This window comes from Giraffa tippelskirchi, chromosome 1 (genome assembly GCF_054371585.1).
Source record: "Giraffa tippelskirchi isolate mGirTip1 chromosome 1, T2T-mGirTip1v1.2.pri, whole genome shotgun sequence".
Lineage (NCBI taxonomy): Eukaryota > Metazoa > Chordata > Mammalia > Artiodactyla > Giraffidae > Giraffa > Giraffa tippelskirchi.
This window is the reverse complement of record NC_137275.1, coordinates 22,539,073-22,560,040: the sequence shown is the minus strand read 5'-3', so window position 1 is coordinate 22,560,040 and position 20,968 is coordinate 22,539,073. Positions and strand designations below refer to the sequence as shown.

The window sequence follows — 20,968 nt, the reverse complement described above, 5'->3', positions numbered from 1 at the left end:
AACGCTTTCTAGGTGACGCTTCTTGTGACAGGATAATGATTTCTTGAGCAGAAAATCACATTTTATTACCACGTCTCAGATTTGAGCTGTTGGCAGTTTAGCTAAAAATTTCCTGTGCTACTTTTCCAGACACAGTTTGTGTCTTAGGGTGTTTTGTAGTCATTGTCAGAACGTAGATTTATTGGCACTGTGATGTCTATGAATCCATGCAAGCAAAGCAGACAGAGCCCTTTCTTTCTGAATCTTATATAGATTACTCAGGTACAAATATGACTAGTATGATGTAGAATGAAAATTGTAGGATTATGTTTAGAAGTAGAGAACTAATTTTTATACGATGAAATAATTGCATGTGCTCAGTGAATAATCAGTGTTGATGGGTGTCTGATAAATTTAACTGTGCTGGCTAACTCCTATTTGAAACCTGGAATTTTAAAATGTGTTTTATAGTGAATTTTTAAAATATTCTGCTACAAGGAGCTTTGTGCTTGCTTTGTTGGTTGTTACATGCTAGCTGTGTACTAAATACATATTTTCCTTGTGAAAGAAATAAAAATGTAATTTTTCTCCCAAAGAGAAGCAGTCACTTCTAATTTTAGTTCTGTCATTCGTGATCTAGTGTTCTATGAGAGCATGAATTCAGCCATCTAGCCACACACATTAAGTTGTAATTTGTGAAAAGATTGAGCCAATATAGAAACATTAGGCTTTTGTTTTTTTAATAAAATATTTAGGTTTTCATTTGTGGCTTTTTTTTTTTTTTTTTCTCTTGTGGTTAAGTTGGTACTTGAGTTCTGATGATATTCATGCTTCTTTGTTTTCCAGGCCCTGGGATGTTTACTATATAAACTTTGTTTCTTCACTCTTCCTTTTGGTGAGAGCCAGGTTGCCATCTGTGACGGCAGCCTCACCATCCCAGACAGCTCTCGTTACTCCCATAACATACATTGCTTAATAAGTAAGTACTTGAACAATTTATGAAAAGAATTGTAAAGTACTATACGTAGGGCCTGCTATTTCCGTTCCTTTACCTAAAACTAGTCTTTTAATTTCATGTTATTATAATTTTGTGAAACTGCTATAGTCAAAAAATACATTTAAAAGGATGTTCAGGGACTTCCCTGGTGGTCCAGTGGTTGAGACTTTGCCTTTCAATGCAGGGGGTACTGGTTTGACCTCTGGTTGGGCAGCTCGGATTCCACATACCTCATGGCCGTAAAACCAAAACATAAAAACATAAAACAAAAGCAATATTGTAACAAATTCAATAAAGACTTTAAAATTTATCTACATCAAAAAAATCTTTAAAAAAAAGATGTTTATAAGACTTTTATAGGAATGAAAGTAAACTAATTACTGATTAGTACATGGATGTTTTTAAGCGCCTGATAAGCTTTTATGGAACATAGAGATTATGTAATTAAGGAAACTGGAATTTCTGGAAAAACTATACAGCATAACATTTAATTATTCAGTCTTTGTACTTTTGAAATCAAAATAACCTGATCTGTTTCTTCTTTAGATCAAACTATTTCCACTTTTAGATTGTAGTTTATTTGCCACGTTTTTTACTAGTTATTCCTTGTTGATTATGCAATCAGAAAGCAACCTAAGTGTAATATCAGAAGGAGTAATCCTGTGGACCTTTCATTCCAAAAGAATGCCTCAGTTTTTCTTACAGTCTCTTTTAAGAGTTTTTTCTTCCTTTTTTGACAGATACTGTAACTTAGTTTCTTGAATATGCACATGGTATAATTTCTGCAAAAGATAATTTGTTACACATTTGGTGATTGACTAACTTTTGTAATTTATGAGGCTCATGTAACTCAAAAAAAAAAAAAGGGAGCAAACACTCCAAAAGAGAAACAATCAAAATGGAGCATGAAAGGATATATGTTGCTTCACGTGGCAAACTTATTTAAAGCATAATCTTCTTTGTTTCTTTAAAGAAATCCACATTTCTTTAATGTGGGTTTGCCCATACATGTTGGAAATTAGAGGATTATATCAGCTGAACACAAAAATTATACTGCTTCACATGGAGTGTTTTTCCTAGGTGAGGGGAACCAGAGTAATGGCGTGGGGGAGGTGGTGTTATAACTTACAGGGAAAAGGAAATAGCCCTAAGCTTGGCTGCTTCACTGCCAGCATGAACTTTCAGCTCTAATTGGAGAAAATTAAACATGAGTGCTTGTACCTGGGATTTCCATCCCAGAGAAGTCTACCTCTCAGCTTTTGTGTGACCCTCTGCTGATGGACGGCCTCCTGAATAGCATCCTTGCTGGCTCAGAACCGCACTTTTATCTTTATTGGTGGAGAACCCCCTAGTCTTATTTTGATATGTTTTTCTGTCCTTCTGACAGCTTTCAGCCCAATAAGCTACCTGCATGGACAGTCCAAGTTACCTTCTCAGATACCAATTAATGTTTTTGTCAGTGTTCTGGTGACCGAGCTGTATAGGTTTCATTGGTTTGTCCTAGCTCTCCTTTCCCCATTAGCCTTGTTATTTTTGGCTTGCCATTTTGCAGTCTATGTATTTTTTTTTTTTTAAAGAGCATGCATACCTTTTGAGTATATTTGAATAAACATCAGACCCATCAGCCGCTCTATCTTAACCAGTTGCTTTCTTCCTTCACTGCAAAATTTAGGGCATCAGAAGCATGAAAGAACTCTGATTAATTGGAATGCTCAAAAAATAGATTGAGGAATTTCCTTTGGCTGTTGAGTGTTCTACCCAATTGAAATTTAACCTTTCTTTAAAGCCCTTGTTATAAATCACTGTATCAGTGGCATGGTTTTATTGTTAAGTATAATGTTTTTTATCACAATTGGACTGAGGATTTTATTGAGGATCTTGCAGTGTCTGCTGATTGCCAAAGGTGGGAGATGGGCAAAACAGATGAAGGTGGTCAAAAGGTATAAACTTTGAGTTATAAAGTAAGTCCTGAGGATGTAATATACAGCATGTGACTATAGTTGAAAATACTGTACTGTGTACTGTATATTTCAAAGTTGCTAAGACAGTAGATCTTAAAGAGTTCTCATCCCAAGGGAAGACAATGTTTAATTCTGTGAGGTGATAGGTATTTTACTATGTCTACTGTGGTGACCCATTTCATAATACATATATACATAAAATCGTTATGTTACTCACATAATGAGCTTCTCTGTCTGACCTGGGCTTTCCTGGTAGCTCAGTTGGTAAGGAATCTCCCCGCAAGGCAGGAGACCCTGGTTCAATTCCTGGGTCAGGAACATCCTCTGGACAAGGGATAGGCTACCCACTTCCCTGGTGGCTCAGTCGGTAGAGAATCCGCCTACAATGCGGGAGACGTGGATGCAATCCCTGGGTTGGGAAGATTCCCCTGGAGGAGGGCATGGCAACCCAGTCCAGTATTCTTACCTGGAGAATCCCATGGACAGAGCAGCCTGGCGGGCTACAGTCCATGGGGTCGCAGAGAGTCAGACACGACTGAGTGACTAAGCACAGCACGGCGCTGTCTGACTTATTTTACTTAGCATATTATGCTACCCTCATGTTTATTCATGTTGCAAATGGCAAGATTTCTTTCTCTTTTTTTTAATGACTGAATAATATTCCACTGTGTACACACACACACACACACACACACACACACACACACACACACACACACACACACACACACACACACACACACACACACACACACACACACCCTCACACACACCCCCTCACGTTTTGCTATAACCATTAATCCGTTGATGGACACTTAAGTTGCTTTCATGTCTTGGAGATTGTAAATAATGCTGCAGTGAACTTGGGGGTGCAGATATTTTTTTGAATTAGTGTCTTTGTTTCTTTCAGATACAGACTCAGAAGTAGAATTGATGGATTATATGATAGTTCTGTTTACAACTTTTTGGCATAGCTCCATACTGGTTTCCATAGTGGATGTACCAATTTACATTCCCACCAACATTGTGCAAGAGTTTCCTTTTTTCCACATTCTACCAACACCTGTTGGGCTTCCCAGGTGGCTCAGTGATAAAGAATCTGACTGTCAATGCAAGAAGACACAGGAGATGCAAGTTCTATCCGTGGGTCAGGAAGATCTCTTGGAGGAGAAAGTGGCAACCCACTCCAGTATTCTTGCCTGGGAAATCCCATGGACAGAGGAGCATGGCAGGCTACAGTCCGTGGTGTTGCAGAGTCGGACATGACTGAGCGACTAACATACACATACATGCATACTTTTTAAAAGTTGATTTTATATTGGCAATAGAAGCAGAGTTAATGGGTATGGTCTTGTGGTGACTCACATGATCATTTTAAGTTGGGTAAAAGGGATTATTCTAGCTTCTTTGTCTTTTCTAAAAAACTTAGTAACTTGATCCACTTTTAGATCAATTAGACATGTGTATTCATTAATCCAGCAGTCCCCAACCTTTTTGTTACCAGGGACGACTTCCCTAGTGGCTCAGACAGGAAAGAATCCACCTGCCAAACGGGACCTGGGTTCAATCCCTGCGTCAGGAAAATCCCCTGGAGAAGGAAGTGGCAACCTACTCCAGTATTTTTGCGTGGACAATTCCATGGACAGAGGAGCCTGGCAGGCTATAGTCCATGGGATTGCAAAAGAGTTGGACACGACTTAGCGAGTAAACAGCAACAACAACAACAGACAGACTAAACAGCCTCCAGAAAATGTATTCCCACATGAAAACATGAGCTAGGGGAGTTAGAGGGCCTTGTGTTTGCCTGTAAGGTTATGTCAGTCCACTGGTTACTTAATCATTAGGAGATGTGCTATGCTTAACTTGAGAGAGTTACCTATACAGATATCAGTTAGAAAACATAAATGCTCAAATTTATTTATTTCTCTTTAATGCTTCTCATCTACTGTAAAAGGGGCAATGGGATGACCCAGAGGGATGGGATGGGGAGGGAGGTGGGTGGGGGGTCCAGGAAGGGGAACACATGTAAACCCATGGCTGATTCATGTCAATGTTTGGCAAAAACTATTACAATATTGTAAAGTAATTAGCCCCCAACTAAAATAAATAAATTTATTAAAAAAAAAAAATATAGGGTTGCTCAAAGGATTGCCATTCCTCTCTAGATACTCAAAAAACCTTTCCCAAGATTATGCCATGCCAGGGAAGTGTATTTTCATACCTTCACTGTTCTCTACTCCTGTAGAGTTTCTGCTCCTGAACTGCATTTTGTTGTTCTGTCACTGGTCTGCACAAAGGCGGGTGTAAGACCTGACTATGTGTCACTCATTGTAGTTTCTTAGGGATATTGTTCACTCAGTGTGAACCATCTTTAGAAAGACTCAAAGGAGAATTTACTCTTTGCTTTCAATATTAGAAATGGTGCTTTTTCTTAGCACCTGGTTTGTTTTTAAGAATATTGCAATTCATGTAATGGATCATGTTGCCCTATTTGTGTTGACAGCTAGAGAGCTAAATTTTTCCAGTTTTGGCCCTGCATTTGTAGGACCAAACATATATAATTTCTTTACTGACAACATCATCCCTCTTTTTTTTTTTTTCCTTTCAGCCATTACTTTTTCATTAGTCTTAATTTTCTCATATATTAAAAAGAATTACACTTTTGTATGCCACTTCAAGTCCTCTATAGGAAAAAGTATTTACAATTAGCTACTATTGAATATCACAGTAATCCAAGTCTGTGCCCCGACCAGTAACGCCGAAGAAGCTGAAGTTGAACAGTTTTATGAAGACCTACAAGACCTTCTACAACTAACACCCAAAAAGGATGTCCTTTTCATTATAGGGGACTGGAATGCAAAAGTAGGAAGTCAAGAAACACCTGGCGCAACAGGCAAATTTGGCCTTGGAGTGCAGAATGAAGCAGGGCAAAGGCTAATACAGTTTTGCCAACAGAACGCACTGGTCATAGCAAACACCCTCTTCCAACAACACAAGAGAAGTCTCTACGCGTGGACATCACCAGATGGTCAACACCGAAATCAGATTGATTATATTCTTTGCAGCCAAAGATGGAGAAGCTCTATACAGTCAGCAAAAACAAGACCAGGAGCAGACTGTGTCTCTGATCATGAACTGCTTATTGCCAGATTCAGACTTAAATTGAGGAAAGTAGGGAAAACCAATAGTCCATTCAGGTATGACCTAGATCAAATCCCTTATGAGTATACAGGAGAAGTGACAAATAGATTTAAGGGACTAGACCTGATAGAGTGCCTGATGAACTATGGACAGAGGTTCATGACACTGTACAGGAGACAGGGATCAAGACAATCCCCATGGAAAAGAAATGCAAAAAAGCAAAATGGCTTTCTGAGGAGGCCTTAAAGATAGCTGGGAAGAGAAGAGAAGTGAAAAGCAAAGGAGAAAAGGAAAGATATTCCCATCTGAATGCAGAGTTCCAAAGAATAGCAAGGAGAGATAAGAAAGCCTTTCTCAGCGATCAGTGCAAAGAAATAGAGGAAAACAACAGATTGGGAAAGACTAGAAATCTCTTCAAGAAAATTAGAGATACCAAAGGAACATTTCATGCAAAGATAGGCTCGATAAAGGACAGGAATGGTATGGACCTAACAGAAGCAGAAGGTATTAAGAAGAGGTGGCAAGAATACACAGAAGAACTGTACAAAAAGGATCTTCACGACCCAGATAATCATGATGGTGTGATCACTCACCTAGAGCCAGACATCCTGGAATGTGAAGTGAAGTGGGCCTTAGAAAGCATCACTGCGAACAAAGCTAGTGGAGGTGATGGAATTCCAGTTGAGCTATTTCAAATCCTCAAAGGTGATGCTGTGAAAGTGCTCCACTCGATATGCCAGCAAATTTGGAAAACTCAGCAGTGGCCACAGACTGGAAAAGGTCAGTTTTTTTTTCAATCCCAAAGAAAGGCAATGCCAAAGAATGCTCGAACTACCGCACAATTGCACTCATCTCACACGCTAGTAAAGTAATGCTCAAAATTCTCCAAGCCAGGCTTCAGCAATAAGTGAACCGTGAACTTCCAGATATTCAAGCTGGTTTTAGAAAAGGCAGAGGAACCAGAGATCAAATTGCCAATAGCCGCTGGATCATCGAAAAAGCAAGAGTTCCAGAAAAACATCTACTTCTGCTTTATTGACTATGCCAAAGTCTTTGACTGTGTGGATCACAATAAACTGTGGCAAATTCTGAAAGAGATGGGAATACCAGACCACCTGACCTGTCTCTTGAGAAGCCTGTATGCAGATCAGGAAGCAACAGTTAGAACTGGACATGGAACAACAGACTGGTTCCAAATAGGAAAAGGAGTCCGTCAAGGCTGTATATTGTCACCCTGCTTATTTAACTTATATGCAGAGTACATCATGAGAAACGCTGGGCTGGAAGAAACACAAGCTGGAATCAAGATTGCTGGTAGAAATATCAATAACCTCAGATATGCAGATGACACCACCCTTATGGCAGAAAGTGAAGAAGAACTAAAGAGCTTCTTGATGAAAGTGAAAGGGGAGAGTGAAAAAGTTGGCTTGAAGCTCAACATTCAGAAAACTATGATCATGGCATCTGGTCCCATCACTTCATGGCAAATAGATGGGGAGACAGTGGAAACAGTGTCAGACTTTATTTTTTTGAGCTCCAAAACCACTGCTGTTGGTGATTGCAGCCATGAAATTAAAAGACGCTTACTTCTTGGAAGGAGGGTTATGGCCAACCTAGATAGCATATTTAAAAGCAGAGACATTACTTTGCCAACAAAAGTCCGTCTAGTCAAGGCTATGGTTTTTCCAGAGGTCATGTATGGATGTGAGAGTTGGACAGTGAAGAAAGCTGAGCGCTGAAGAATTGATGCTTTTGAACTGTGGTGTTGGAGAAGACTCGTGAGAGTCCCTTGGACTGCAAGGAGATCCAATCAATCCATCCTAAAGGAGATCAATCCTGGGTGTTCATTGGAAGGACTGATGTTGAAGCTGAAACTCCAATACTTTGGCCACCTCATGCGAAGAGTTGACTCATTGGAAAGGACCCTAACGCTGGGTAGGATTGGGAGCAAGAGGAGAAGGGGACGACAGAGGATGAGGTGGTTGGATGACATCACTGACTCCATGGACATGGATTTGGGTAGACTCCGGGAGTTGGTGATGGACAGAGAGGCCTGGCGTGCTGCAGTGCATGGGGTCGCAAAGAGTCGGACACTACTGAGTGACTGAACTGAACTGAAGTATTGAAATAAGATTTTAAAGGCCAAATAAACTGAATTGTTAGGATAGAAAAGTTTTAAGTTTATGAATTTTATAAGTTTCTTGTGATTTGTTTCATTTTTACAAATTACATGGGTAAGCATTTATTGGTAAAAGTTTGTATAAATGTATTCCCATATCATGTACTGTTGTTGCTTCTAAAACAATGTCTGTTGCTATCAAGATAAAATATGATTTTGGAGGATAAAATAAACCTTGTAGATTTTTCAGATCTTTTCTGGAATGAGGTTGAATATCAACTTATAAATATTAGGATTAAATGTTTTGAGTTATTTCATTCTAACAGATGATAAAATAATAAAATATCAATTTTATAAGTGGTATATGTTAGCTTTTTTAGGTGTATAAAACCAAGTGACATGCAGAATATAATAAAACTGAGTTCAAAATCTCCCAAATACATTGTTTGTGCTTAGTGTCACTTGCCATACAACCGTGTTTTTAACCAAGTTAACTTATCATGCTGTCGGCGATGTATTACACATTATTTGTTCAAATATTACTAATGATTGAAAGGAGGATTTAATGTTGACTTGTACTATTAGGGTAGTTATTTATATACTTTTATCTCAACATAATTTTGTTAGCAAATTTCAGAATATTGTCTAATTAATGCTGTAAATTTTACATTGCAAATAGGTTTAAAAATGATTTGAGCATGATAAGAACTTAATCAATGAAGCAGAGTTAGAACATGAAGAATACTGTAACAAAATATGGTTTTTTCGTGCATAGGATGGAGTATAAATGTCGGCCTTCTTGTGAAATTGTAATTTAGCAAGTAGTTCAAGAAATTGACAAGTGGTAGTGGCCATTTGGGTTAGAAAAAAGGTCAGGCCTTTCAAGCAGTGCTGTAGGATTGGTGTGAAAACTGTTCATAATAGAACCATAAAACTATGCTTGTATTTCTAAACATGTTGTGGATAGCATATTGAAATACAGAACTATGATGAATATTGCTGTCATCAGTGTGGGAGGAAAATGTGTTTTAAGAAAACTATAGTGCCAACCCTATACTACTTCCCTGTACTACTTTGTTAAATAGATTGTAATGCATACAGTTTAGTCTTCTCTTCATGATTCAGAAGCCCTTAAAAATTAATAGGTACCTAAAAATATTAGTAGATACGCAAAAATTATTTTAGATAATAGTGAAAATAAGGACCCCTACTATAGCCCAGAAATTTTCTTGAATAATTCCCCAGTGTTGACTAAACTCACTTTTTGTTTTGTGTCGGTCTCAGAAGAATATTCATATTTGTAATTCATGCTTTTAGTACCGAACTGTCCTAGGACTCATTTATCTTTAGCTTGGGATAATGTATAAAATAACAATTGTTGTATTTTCTATAAACCTTCCCAAAGTTTACTGGAAGCATCACTAATCTTAGAATGGAAGTATATATCTTTTTAATGTGCCTCTAATTGCTTCTGTGTTCAGTGAAACTTATTAACATTTTGATTTATTCTTGTAGGGTTCATGCTTGAACCAGATCCAGAGCGGAGACCCGATATATTTCAAGTGTCATATTTTGCGTTTAAATTTGCCAAAAAGGATTGTCCAGTCTCCAACATCAATGTAAGTAGTTTTTGTATTATAAGTAAGTAAGATATGAACTTAAAATCCATTTCATCATGTGTGGGTATATATACTTTCAAAGTCACTTGTTTCATGACAAGTGATCTAATGGTATATTTGTAATTAGTATTTTTAATGCAAAGCTGCAGATACAAAGTATATGTGCTGGGGTGCTCTGGGGAGCTATGGTGGACTTGATGGCACCGCAGGACACTTTACATCATTGAGGGGATCACAGTGACATCTCTGAAATAGCACAGACTAGTATTAAGTTAACTGTTGAAAAAGCAGGACTGTTAGATTTGGGGGGAGTGTGGTGGGCCTGGGGGTGTCCTGAAAAGTGGCTGAGATACTCAGCATTCTATAAACTGAGAAGTTTGGTTGCCCTTGGTGTACACAGCATAGGCATTGTAAATGGAGAGAAGTGGGCTCAGTTCCACAGGACTGGAAAAGGTCAGTTTTCATTCCAATCCCAAAGAAAGGCAATGCCAAAGAATGTTCAAACTTCCACACAATTGCACTCATCTCACACGCTGGCAAAGTAATGCTCAAAATTCTCCAAGCCAGGCTTCAACAGTACGTGAACCGTGAACTTCCAGATGTTCAAGCTGGATTTAGGAAAAGTAAAGGAACCAGAGATCAAATTGCCAATATCTGTTGGATCACAGAAAAAGCAACAGATTTCCAGAAAAACATCTACTTCGGCTTTATTGACTACACCAAAGCCTTTGACTGTGTGGATCACAGCAAACTGTGGAAAAGTTCTCAAAGAGATGGGAATACCATACCACTTGACCTGCCTCCTGAGAAATCTATATGCAGTTCAAGAAGCAACAGTTAGAACTGGACATGGAACAACAAACTGGTTCCAAATTGAAAAAGGAGTACATTCAGGCTGTATGTTGTCACCTTGCTTATTTAACTTCTATGCAGGGTACATCATGTGAAATGCTGGCTGGATGAAGCACAGCTGGATTCAAGATTGCCGGGAGAAATATCAGTAACCTCAAATATGCAGATGACACCACCCTTATGGCAGAAAGTGAAGAACTAAAGAGCCTCTTGATGAAAGTGAAGGAGGAGAGTGAAAAAGTTGGCTTGAAGCTCAACATTCAGAAAACTAAGATCATGGCATCTGGTCCCATCACTTGATGGCAAACAGATGGGGAAACAATGGAAACAGTGAGAGACTATTTTCATGGGCTCCACAATCACTGCAAGTGGTGACTGCAGCCATGAAATTAAAAGATGCTTACTCCTTGGAAGAAAAGCTATGACCAAGCTAGACAGCATATTAAAAAGCAGAGACATTATTTTGCCAGCAAAGGTCTGTCTAGTCAAAGCTATGGTTTTTCCAGTAGTCATGTATGGTTTTGAGAGTTGGACCATAAAAAAAACCAAGTGCTGAAGAATTGATACTTTTGAACTGTGGTGTTGGAGAAGACTCTTGAGAGTCCCTTGGACTGCATGATCAATCCAGTTCATCCTAAAGGAAGTCAGTCCTGACTGTTCACTGGAAGGACTGATGCTAAAGCTGAAGCTCCAATGCTTTGGCCACTTGATACGAAGAACTGATTTCACTGGAAGAGACCCTGATGCTGGGCAAGATTGAAGGCAGGAAGAGAAGGGGACGGCAGAGGATGAGATGGTTGGATGACATCACTGACTCAATGGACAGGAATTTGAGCAAGTTCCAGGAGCTGGTGATGGACAGGGAAGCCTGGTGTGCTGCAGTCCATGGGCTCACCAAGAGTGAGACACAACTGAGGGACGGAACTGAACTGGGCTCGATTGTCTATATCAGTGACTGGTTTTGTATATTTTGGGAAGTTGCTTAACGTTTGTTACTTTTTCTGTAAAACAAGGATGGTAATTATGAGGATTAGAAATAACAACTGTAAAACCCAGTGTGTAGTTCAGGGAAGATGTATTATAGCTGATACCATTAAATGGCTTTGAATAGTATCTGTTGTCTGCACCCTGTAATTAACTATATTGGAATAACAGTACATGGCAAGTCTGCTAACTTTAATAAAGGTCTAGAATCAAACACTGATTTTTAAGCTGTTTTCAGCTTGAGTGGCCTGACTTTTTCTTATAGGTTTCCTTTGTGTGTAACTTAATCCAGTCCACTAAGAAAAAAGAAGGAATTTGGTGCCTTTCCTTTTTGTTTTTTGAAGTTCTTGTTATGTCAGTGTAATATATTCTCAGTTGAAGCTGAAAGTCATTGCTCACATTCTGGTAATGAATTTTATTTGACATTTGCCTGGATTTTTAGCTTTTCACTCTGCAAACATTTATTGAATACTTACTGTGACATTTTTTGAGTAATTATTGTAAACTGAACACTAGAGAGCAGAAGCAAATGAGTGAAGCCTCTGCTCTTGTTTCCAGGACTTGACAAGTGATGTCATGAAAATTACCTCCAGTCTGTAAAACAACGCTTTATTCACGTACTTGGTGTTTGCTTCTTTTTCCAGTGTGTGAAATGGTCGTTGTGTGATCCTTTATACCCAAGATTTGCCCATTTGTAAAGTGGGTATAATATATATATATTATATAATGTAATATTGTTCTGTTATTTTCCAAGGGTTTCTCTGGAACACAAATAAGAAAGTGACCCTTGTGTGTAAATCATAATGATATTTGCGGATTAGATTGGCCAAATATGTGTCAACAACTTGTAGGTATCTACAAAGTGAAGAGGTGAAGAAATAGTTTCTCACAGACAGTGCTCTTAAAGTTTAAGAATATATTTGCAGTGTTTCAATAAAACTTGCTGTAATTGAAATGAAAACTAAAATGAAAAGTTTTATTTTTTTCTTTCAAGAATTCTCCTATTCCTTCAACTCTTCCTGAACCGATGACTGCTAGTGAAGCAGCTTCTAGGAAAAGCCAAATAAAAGCCAGGTAGGCAAATCTATGCTGACATTTGAAAAGGCATTTATTAAAAAAAAGGGGGGGGGACAGTACTCATTTTTAATCCTAGCAGATGTCATTGATTAAATAGCATCTTCACCCAAAAAAATACTGTATTCCTTACTGCATGCAGTCTGATGTTGAGACAGCAAGTTCAAAGTAAGCTTTTTGTGTGAGATAACAGGGTTTGACAGTTGCCACACTGGAACTGCTCCCTCTCCGCCTTCATGAAGTGATGGTGTAACTGGTGATGTTACGTTGGGTCATCTTATAGGTGGGACTTGCCACTATTTCATCACATGACAACTAATTTATGAAATATGTTTTATTTTATTGTTGGTAATGACCTTTTATTGATGTATGAGAGGAAGAGCTGTATGTAATTTACAATTAATAGTTACAGTGGCAACATTTTTAAGACCAATAGAGGAATATTTGTTGTTGTTCAGTCTCTCAGTCGTGTCTGACTCTTTGAGACGCATGGAATATTAGTGTTTTAAATAATGTTATAGTTATTCGCTGCATTAATGTTTGATACAGATTATGTAGGTTAAGGCCTAAATCTGAGTAATGGCTGAATTAATGATAACTTTTTCTCCTCATGCTTTTTTTTTTTTTTTTTGAGTTTAAAAGTGAATAGACAGGACTGTATTTTAGATTATCAGACAGGTATAGTATATTTGGGGAGATTTCTCAATCACAGCTGTTTTTTGTATTTTATTTCACTTACGCAAAGTATTTTGACATGAAATACATAAAACCATTTGTCACACACTTGTTATAAGCAGGATATAGATATGGAGAACACAAAGAAAAAGAAGCAGTGTATTTCTCAGGAGTTCATATTCAAGTGAAGATACGCCAGTGAACAGTTACAACTTGCACGTGATCAGGCAGCTGTGAGAGTGGAGGAAGGGAAAGACAGCACAGAGGGCGGGAGCACAGGGAGAATCCTTTCCCTGGGGGTGGGAGTTGCTGAACTCTTTCTTGAAGGATGAGTAGTCTAGTCACTTGGAGTGATGGGTGGGAAGCTATGACAGGCAGACCTTTCAGGTGAGAACAGCCTTTGTGAAGCTGCAAGACTGGAGCTTAATAAGGGCACATCTACAGGAGGTTGGGAAATGAAGCTGAGGAGGTAGGTGAATGTTAGTCATGAGCAGCTTTGTTCTGTGTCATGCTGAGAAATTTGGATTTTGGCCTTTAGGCAGGTGAATTTTCAACCTTGTAGTCAGTTTGCTATTTGGAACTTGGTGTGAGATGTGTTAGAAATAATCTGCTATTTGTAAATTGTTGAAATATCAATTGGGAATGACTTAATTTTTTAAAAAAATAATAGCATCACTCTAAAACTATTACCTTCATTCATTTGAATTTAAAATACTCCTTTGAGTAAGAGACAAAGGAGTAAAGTTATATCTAACTTGCAGGGATCCAGCATGACTGACTGTCTTACTCATGATATAGCTGGAGTTAACAGCTGCTGTTATAGTTGAATGGTCATTATGAATTATTGTCAGACTTGTCAGCTAGTTTTATTGTTACTTGTCTTTTAAAATAATTGTTTTGTTAATGATTAAATCTTTAAGTATAAATTTTTTAAAAAGGATGAATCAATTGAAAAATAATGCTTTGAATGTCTTTTCACCATGACACAAGCTATAGCTATACACTTACAAACAAATGAAATAATTAATAAAAATTCACAGTGCTATTCATAGTATGTTAAACTATATATTATGTATATTAAATAATAGGGTTCATTGATCCTTACTGGTCAATAATATAAATTTACTTTTTATTGATAGTATCAGTAGAGAACTTGAAAAATTATAAATGGTAAAAAATTAATCTTTTTTTTCCATGTGAAAGGCATATTTCCAATGAGGGGTGGGGAAGGGGAGTCTTTAAATAGCCAGTATCATTATTTACATGTTTTAAAACTTCTGTGAATATTATCTGCCTGCCCTACCTTCAATCTGTGAACTTTTTGTTTTGCTTCTTAAAAGTTCCCTTCCACCCCCCCCCCCCAAATTTGCATCCGCTCTTGAGACTGTTAAACATGTGAAACTTTCGTGATTTGTATCTTCAAGATGGCAGGGTTGAGAATCACTGTCCTGGCAGATGGAAACACTGAAGGATTTTAAGAGAGGAGAGAGTTTATATTTTAGGAAGATGGTTCAGGTTAGTGAGCAGGAAAGAAAAGAAAGCAAAACAAAAAAAATCAGCACTGTGTTGGCTGCAGTAGTGTGAATGAGGTTGTATAGCAGTGTTGATACCAGTAATTACTCAGTTTTTCATTTCAGTTAAATTTGAATTTTCACTTTGCCTAATTCATCCAGGCATTTTCTTCCCGTTTTTTCCACAGGATGCTTAATGTCTTTTACTGTCTGATGAAGTCATATTTATTTTCGTACCTCCAGTTCTCACCTGAGCCTTCTCTAGCCAAGTTAGGGTAAAGGTAGAATAACTCCTCTGTCAAACTCTTGACATTACTAGTGTTAGTGCTAATTATTTTTTCTGTGTTTTATTTTCATGAACATTTGTCATATCTTCCTAGGTAGACTGTAGATTCTTTGAAGACTACTGTCATGTTTGCAGGGTATCACTAACAATAATTGCATAACAGATATTGGTGCATTAGGGAAATAAATTAGGCAATGCTAGACTAAACAGTTGAGTCACCAGGGAAGTTGGCATCTCTTTTCAGTGTGGTTTTGAGAGGTTTGCTGCGCTTGTGTGTTCTGAATCCTCTGTGGAGTGATTTATAATAAAAGAAGAACAAGGCAGGATGAGGCTTTGCCTGTACTACCCACTGAATAAAGAATGATTAGACAAATGGAAAGACTGTATATAGTATTTCCCCCAGATTGCTTGAGTTTAGACAGTATAGCATGAGTTTTAGTGCCACATCCATAATTTGAACTCAATAAATACTTGTTTAGATTAAATGAGATAATTAGTTATATGTCCATATGATCTTTTATTGCCTTAAATTTAGTTGTTTTCATTGTATCATCCGCATTCCTTCTAAAACATAAATATTATTTTCAGAAAACTTCCCGTATATAATGTATTTCTATGATTTTCCAAAGTCTTTCTATTCAATTTCACTTCCTTTCTTTCTGAGAAGATAGTTGTTGACAGGGCTCCCTCTTGTGGTGTCTACAGATAGAGGCGAGAACTATAAATCTGTGCAGTAGACAGATCTGTAGATCTGTTAATGGTAGACAAGAGTTTCTCTACATGCCGCAGATGTCTACTTGATGAATCATACATATGCAAAAATTTTAAGTGTCAGATCATTTGAAAATGTGCTAAGGGAACTTGGTAAAGAGATTTATTGCAGTCCTTTTGAAAAGTGAACTTAAGGCCTATTAAAAAGAATGAGTTTTTGAATTGAATGTATAAAAAGCAGACTTGATAACTATGTAAGTTAAACATTTTTTGTGGCTTTTTTTGAAAGAGAAGTGTCTTCTCAGATTGTATTTAGTGTCTCTTGATTTCCATTTGACCACTCACATCTGTGACCTAAACTAGGTCCTAGTGTGAAAACTTTTATATAATTTCCATTCAGTGTTCTAAGTCAAGCAAAGATAAAGATTCAAAAAGTTGAAGGTGGGCTGGTAGCTCCACCTGTTGAAAGTTTTGGTTTCTTTTGTTTTATGTGCCCTGGGACATATTCTTTTCTTTCTTAGGCCAAGAGTCCAAGCTAAGGAAGACTGTTAATTTGTTGTTTATTTTTATTTTTCTGACTGGTTAAGAAAGTTGGCTCTCAATTTTGTCTAAAACCTTACTGAGAAGGCTTCTGTGTGTTTATTTTATTTCCTTAAGAGCAATCCTATACTCTTTTTCTGCCAGCTTCAGTGGCAGACTATGAGGGGAAGCAATCTGGTTTGAGGAAGTTGGTTCATTTTATTTCATTCCTTATCTTTATTAACATTTAATACTCGATAATGAGACTTAGGAAGAAGCCAAGAGGACTAACATGATCATCAATAATAATAAATATGCATCTGTTGAAATAGATACTTCATAGAACAAATAGTAAATTAGAAATAATCCCAGTATTTGGAATGACATGTCTTATTCTGTTGTAGAATAACAGACACCATTGGACCAACAGAAACCTCAATTGCACCAAGGCAAAGACCAAAGGCCAATTCTACTACTGCCACTCCCAGTGTGCTGACCATTCAAAGTTCAGCAACACCTGTTAAAGTCCCTGCTCCTGGTGAATTCGGTAATCACAGACCAAAAGGTAATAAGCCCTGCCACCCTTGTCCCCTTTATAGTTGATTTACATAAACCTTTTATGGCTTGGTTACCTAGCAGTGTAAATTATTGGCAGACTTATTGTGAAGCAGGTACATTACATAGTACTTTAAGAAACATAAAGCTACTAATGTGTAATAAACTCAGCTAATTATTTTCCTAATGTTCTCAGCAAACGTAAGTTACTGGCAGTATAAAAGTATGTACAAAAAGCTCACAACTTGCTCATCCCTAGAGTCATCATCAACTAGTAGGGTTTGAAGTTGATACTAAAGTTCAAGAGTATAGAAAATTTTGTATTGTATTGGAAAGGAGGAATTTGAAACTCTAGCCTTGCAAAGCATTTGTGTAAAATTGTTTTCAACTAGTATTTTTTAAATTAAGATACTCTTAACGAGCTTCCCAGGTGGTGCAGTGGTAAAGAATCTGCCTGCCAATACAGGAGACATGGGTTTGATTCCAGGATTGGGAAGATCCCCTGGAGAAGGAAATGGCAACCCACTCCAGTATTCTTGCCTGGGAAATCCCATGGACAGAGGATCCTGGCCAGCTACAGTCCATGGGGTCACAGAAGAGTAGGCATGACTTAGAGATTTAGTAACAACAACAATAAACTTGGGAGAGCTATGCATAAGTCTGTATGCATAGTGCATAGAGCTTCCTTGTATTTTTATAAACACTTTCAAGAATAATTTAAAAGGAACATGCATTTTCTTATAATTGTAAGAGTTGGTGCTCAGTCATGTCCGACTCTGTGACCCCATGGACTGCAGCACACCAGGCTTCCCTGTCCTTCACCATCTCCCAGAGTTTACTCAAACTCATGTTCATTGAGTCGGTGATGCCATCCAACTATCTTGTCCTCTGTCATCCCCTTCTCCTGCCTCAGTCTTTCCCAGCATCAGAGTCTTTTCTAATGAGTCGGCTCTTTGCATCAAGTGGCCAAACGTGCGTACAGATTCCTTGTATTTTATAAACATTTTCAAGAATAATTAAAAGACACATGCATTTTCTTATAATTGGAAGAGTTAGAAATAGTCATAAAACTGTCTTCATAGAGATGCTGTATTTAAGGCCTGTGGAGGTTTGAAGACATTAACATTGATGAGAAACAGTCCTCCTCTTTCTTCTTACATGTTCCCTCCTTTTCCTCCTTAGGATTAAATAGTCACATTTGAATTTACAGTAACTTGTTGGAAGAGAATATAGAAATTATCGTATATTAGATTTCCTCTTTTTAAGTTGTATATTTCATCCTCTTTTGGTTATTTCCGAAGTTTATTTGTAGGGTTTTCCTGTGGTACAGTTTATAAAGCTTATACTGCTACTGCTAAGTCACCTCAGTCGTGTCTGACTCTGTGCGACCCCATAGATGGCAGCCCATCAGGCTCTGCCGTCCCTGGGATTCTCCAGACAAGAACACTGGAGTGGGTTGCCATTTCCTTCTCCAATGCATGAAAGTGAAAAGTGAAAGTGAAGTCGCTCAGTCGTGCCCGACTCTTGGCGACCCCATGGACTGCAGCCTACCAGGCTCCTCCATCCATGGGATTTTCCAGGCAAGAGTACTGGAGTGGGGTGCCATTGCCTTCTCTGATAAAGCTTATAAATAAATGCCTATTTAGGAGCCAGAGTTAGTAGATTTTCTACAGTAGCATTTATTGAACATCTATTATATAAAAAGTTCTTTGGGGTGCTAAAATAAATAATAATAAAGAAGTCTTCACCCCATCTCTCAGGGGTACTAGTTAGGAAATAGCCATGTAAATAGTTAATGTGTGCAATGCCAAGATAAATGTTATAAAACCAAGTGGAAGCTTTAGATGAAAGAACAAGGAGTAGAGATTTGAGATAAATTTTAAAGGATAACAACAGTTGCAGTGCGTGGAAACTGGCATTTTGGTTAGAGAATCCTGTCAGCAAACATGCAGACTCAGGATGGAGCATCATACAGTTGAGAAATGTGGAACATTTCAAACTGGCCTAGCTGGTGTGTCCGTGGAGAGAAAGAGTGGAAAATGATGTGTTTCTAAGATAGTGACTTGTTCATGAGTTGTAACTGACAAAATTAACTTTCATGAATACTTTTGCCATTTAGACTACATTCATATGGAAGTTTCTATAAAATAAGGATATAAATGCCTTGGTTAATAACTACTGAAATGAGTGTTTTGAAGTCCAACCATTTTATTGAAATCATGAGTATTTTTAATTTTTACTCCATGAAATGGAGTATATTTGCTTTGCAGTGTTGTGTTAGTTTCTGCTGTGCAACAAAGTGGATCAGCTCTACCTATACATATGTCACCCCTTTTTTGGACTTTGTTCTCATTGAGATCACCACAGAACATTGAGTAGAGTTCCCTGTGCTATACAGTAGGTTCTCATTAGTGATCTGTTTTGTACGTAATGGTGTATATATGTCAGTTCCAATTTTCCTATCCGTCCTACCCCCTTGAAATCATGATTATGTTAATATAAGTTTTTGAAAACCTCTTTTAGGAGCACTGAAACCTGGAAATGGCCCTGAGATTTTACTGAGTCAGGGGCCCGCTCAGCAGCCTCCACAGCAGCATCGAGTCCTTCAGCAGCTACAGCAGGGAGACTGGAGACTGCAGCAACTTCATCTGCAGCATCGTCATCCTCACCAGCAGCAGCAGCTTCTTCAGGATGCTTATATGCAGCAGGTGAGTCTGTTACTTGAGATACAGAAGTATCTGTATCTTTTGTATATATAGCTTCTATAGGTGTGACATTCATGCCAGTGTAAATAATGGTGAATTCCCTTTTGTATCATGGGTACGTTGAACTGTGGACTGAAGTAAACAGTTTGCTCAATTTTCTGCTTATTAAAGAAAATGCATTTTATTTGCATTCTGTGAGATACTTAATGCTTTGTGGAAATAGGTTGCATTGTGGCTTTATGAAGCAAAGAATGTTCACCCAGTCATTTGGCACCACAAATAAGTACTGCAATTTATGATGAGTAGTATCTTTTGAGTTACGTTATGAGTTCATATATATAGACTAATAATGTTGTTGAAAAGGTGATATTAAACTTTCAGAGGTAGCATTGTCTTGGGTTCTTGTTCTTATTTTTATGTTTTTCTTTTTTTGCCTGTGTTGGGTTATGTGTGTGTTATGTATGTGTGTAGGTGTATGGGGGTCGGCATTTAGAAGGGACATAGAAAAAAATGACCTTAAGTTCTATTCTGTCCTTTGCCTCATCAGAACCTGCAGGTTTCTAGTGTCACTAAACTATTTTAAATTTAATGACTATTGTTGTCATCCTTCCATTATTTCCTGAACTATTTTTGAGCCAGTTATATGCATGACACTTCTTAGGGGTGTACTTGTGCTCTGCTCTTGACTGATAGACCCAGAGTGAAGAGTAGTTAAATAGGGGTGCCATTGGATGGCCAGAAGATACCACTGAAGGGGAGACAGAGGAGAGTGGGAATTTACTGTTATAATTCCTGCAGACAAATCACTTCAGGGGTCTTCATCAATTAGCAAATGGGTTTAGGTTTCTTCCAAACATCCTTAAACTGTGCTGGAAATTGCTTTTAGTTGAATTTATTATGTTGCATTGATCATTTTGAAACCAGTTCCAATAAGCAGATGTAAGTTACAGTCACTTACTGATTATAGGTATTTCACATTAGTGTTTGACTATAGAGTACCCAAGTCATTGTTATGGTAGAATCAATACTTCAAAATAAAAGGCTACGGAACAAAAATGGCATGAGTAATATTATTGAATTTGTTTTTCAAATTGTAGTATCAACATGCAGTGCAGCAGCAACAGATGCTTCAGCAGCAGTTGTTAATGCATTCGGTGTATCAGCCACAACCTTCTGCATCACAATATCCTGCAGTGGTAAGTGTTACATAATTTTTAGAGGTTGCTTTTGGAGTATACGCTCCAGTGTTGAAATTCAGTGTGAATAGTATTTTCTAGAAT

General features: G+C 37.8%; 1 protein-coding gene across 4 annotated transcripts in view; it reads left to right on the top strand.

Annotated features, from left to right (window-relative positions):
* BMP2K (BMP2 inducible kinase) overlaps nucleotides 1-20,968 on the top strand; it is a 116,322-nt gene that overhangs the window by 65,038 nt on the left and 30,316 nt on the right. For all 4 annotated transcript variants that reach the window (XM_081583973.1, XM_081583962.1, XM_081583995.1 and 1 more), the window contains exons 7-12: nucleotides 826-958; nucleotides 9,713-9,816; nucleotides 12,647-12,726; nucleotides 16,833-16,993; nucleotides 19,507-19,691; nucleotides 20,786-20,884. In XM_081583973.1, coding sequence (XP_081440099.1) covers nucleotides 826-958; nucleotides 9,713-9,816; nucleotides 12,647-12,726; nucleotides 16,833-16,993; nucleotides 19,507-19,691; nucleotides 20,786-20,884 — 762 coding nt within the window. The remainder of the gene's footprint in view (nucleotides 1-825; nucleotides 959-9,712; nucleotides 9,817-12,646; nucleotides 12,727-16,832; nucleotides 16,994-19,506; nucleotides 19,692-20,785; nucleotides 20,885-20,968) is intronic.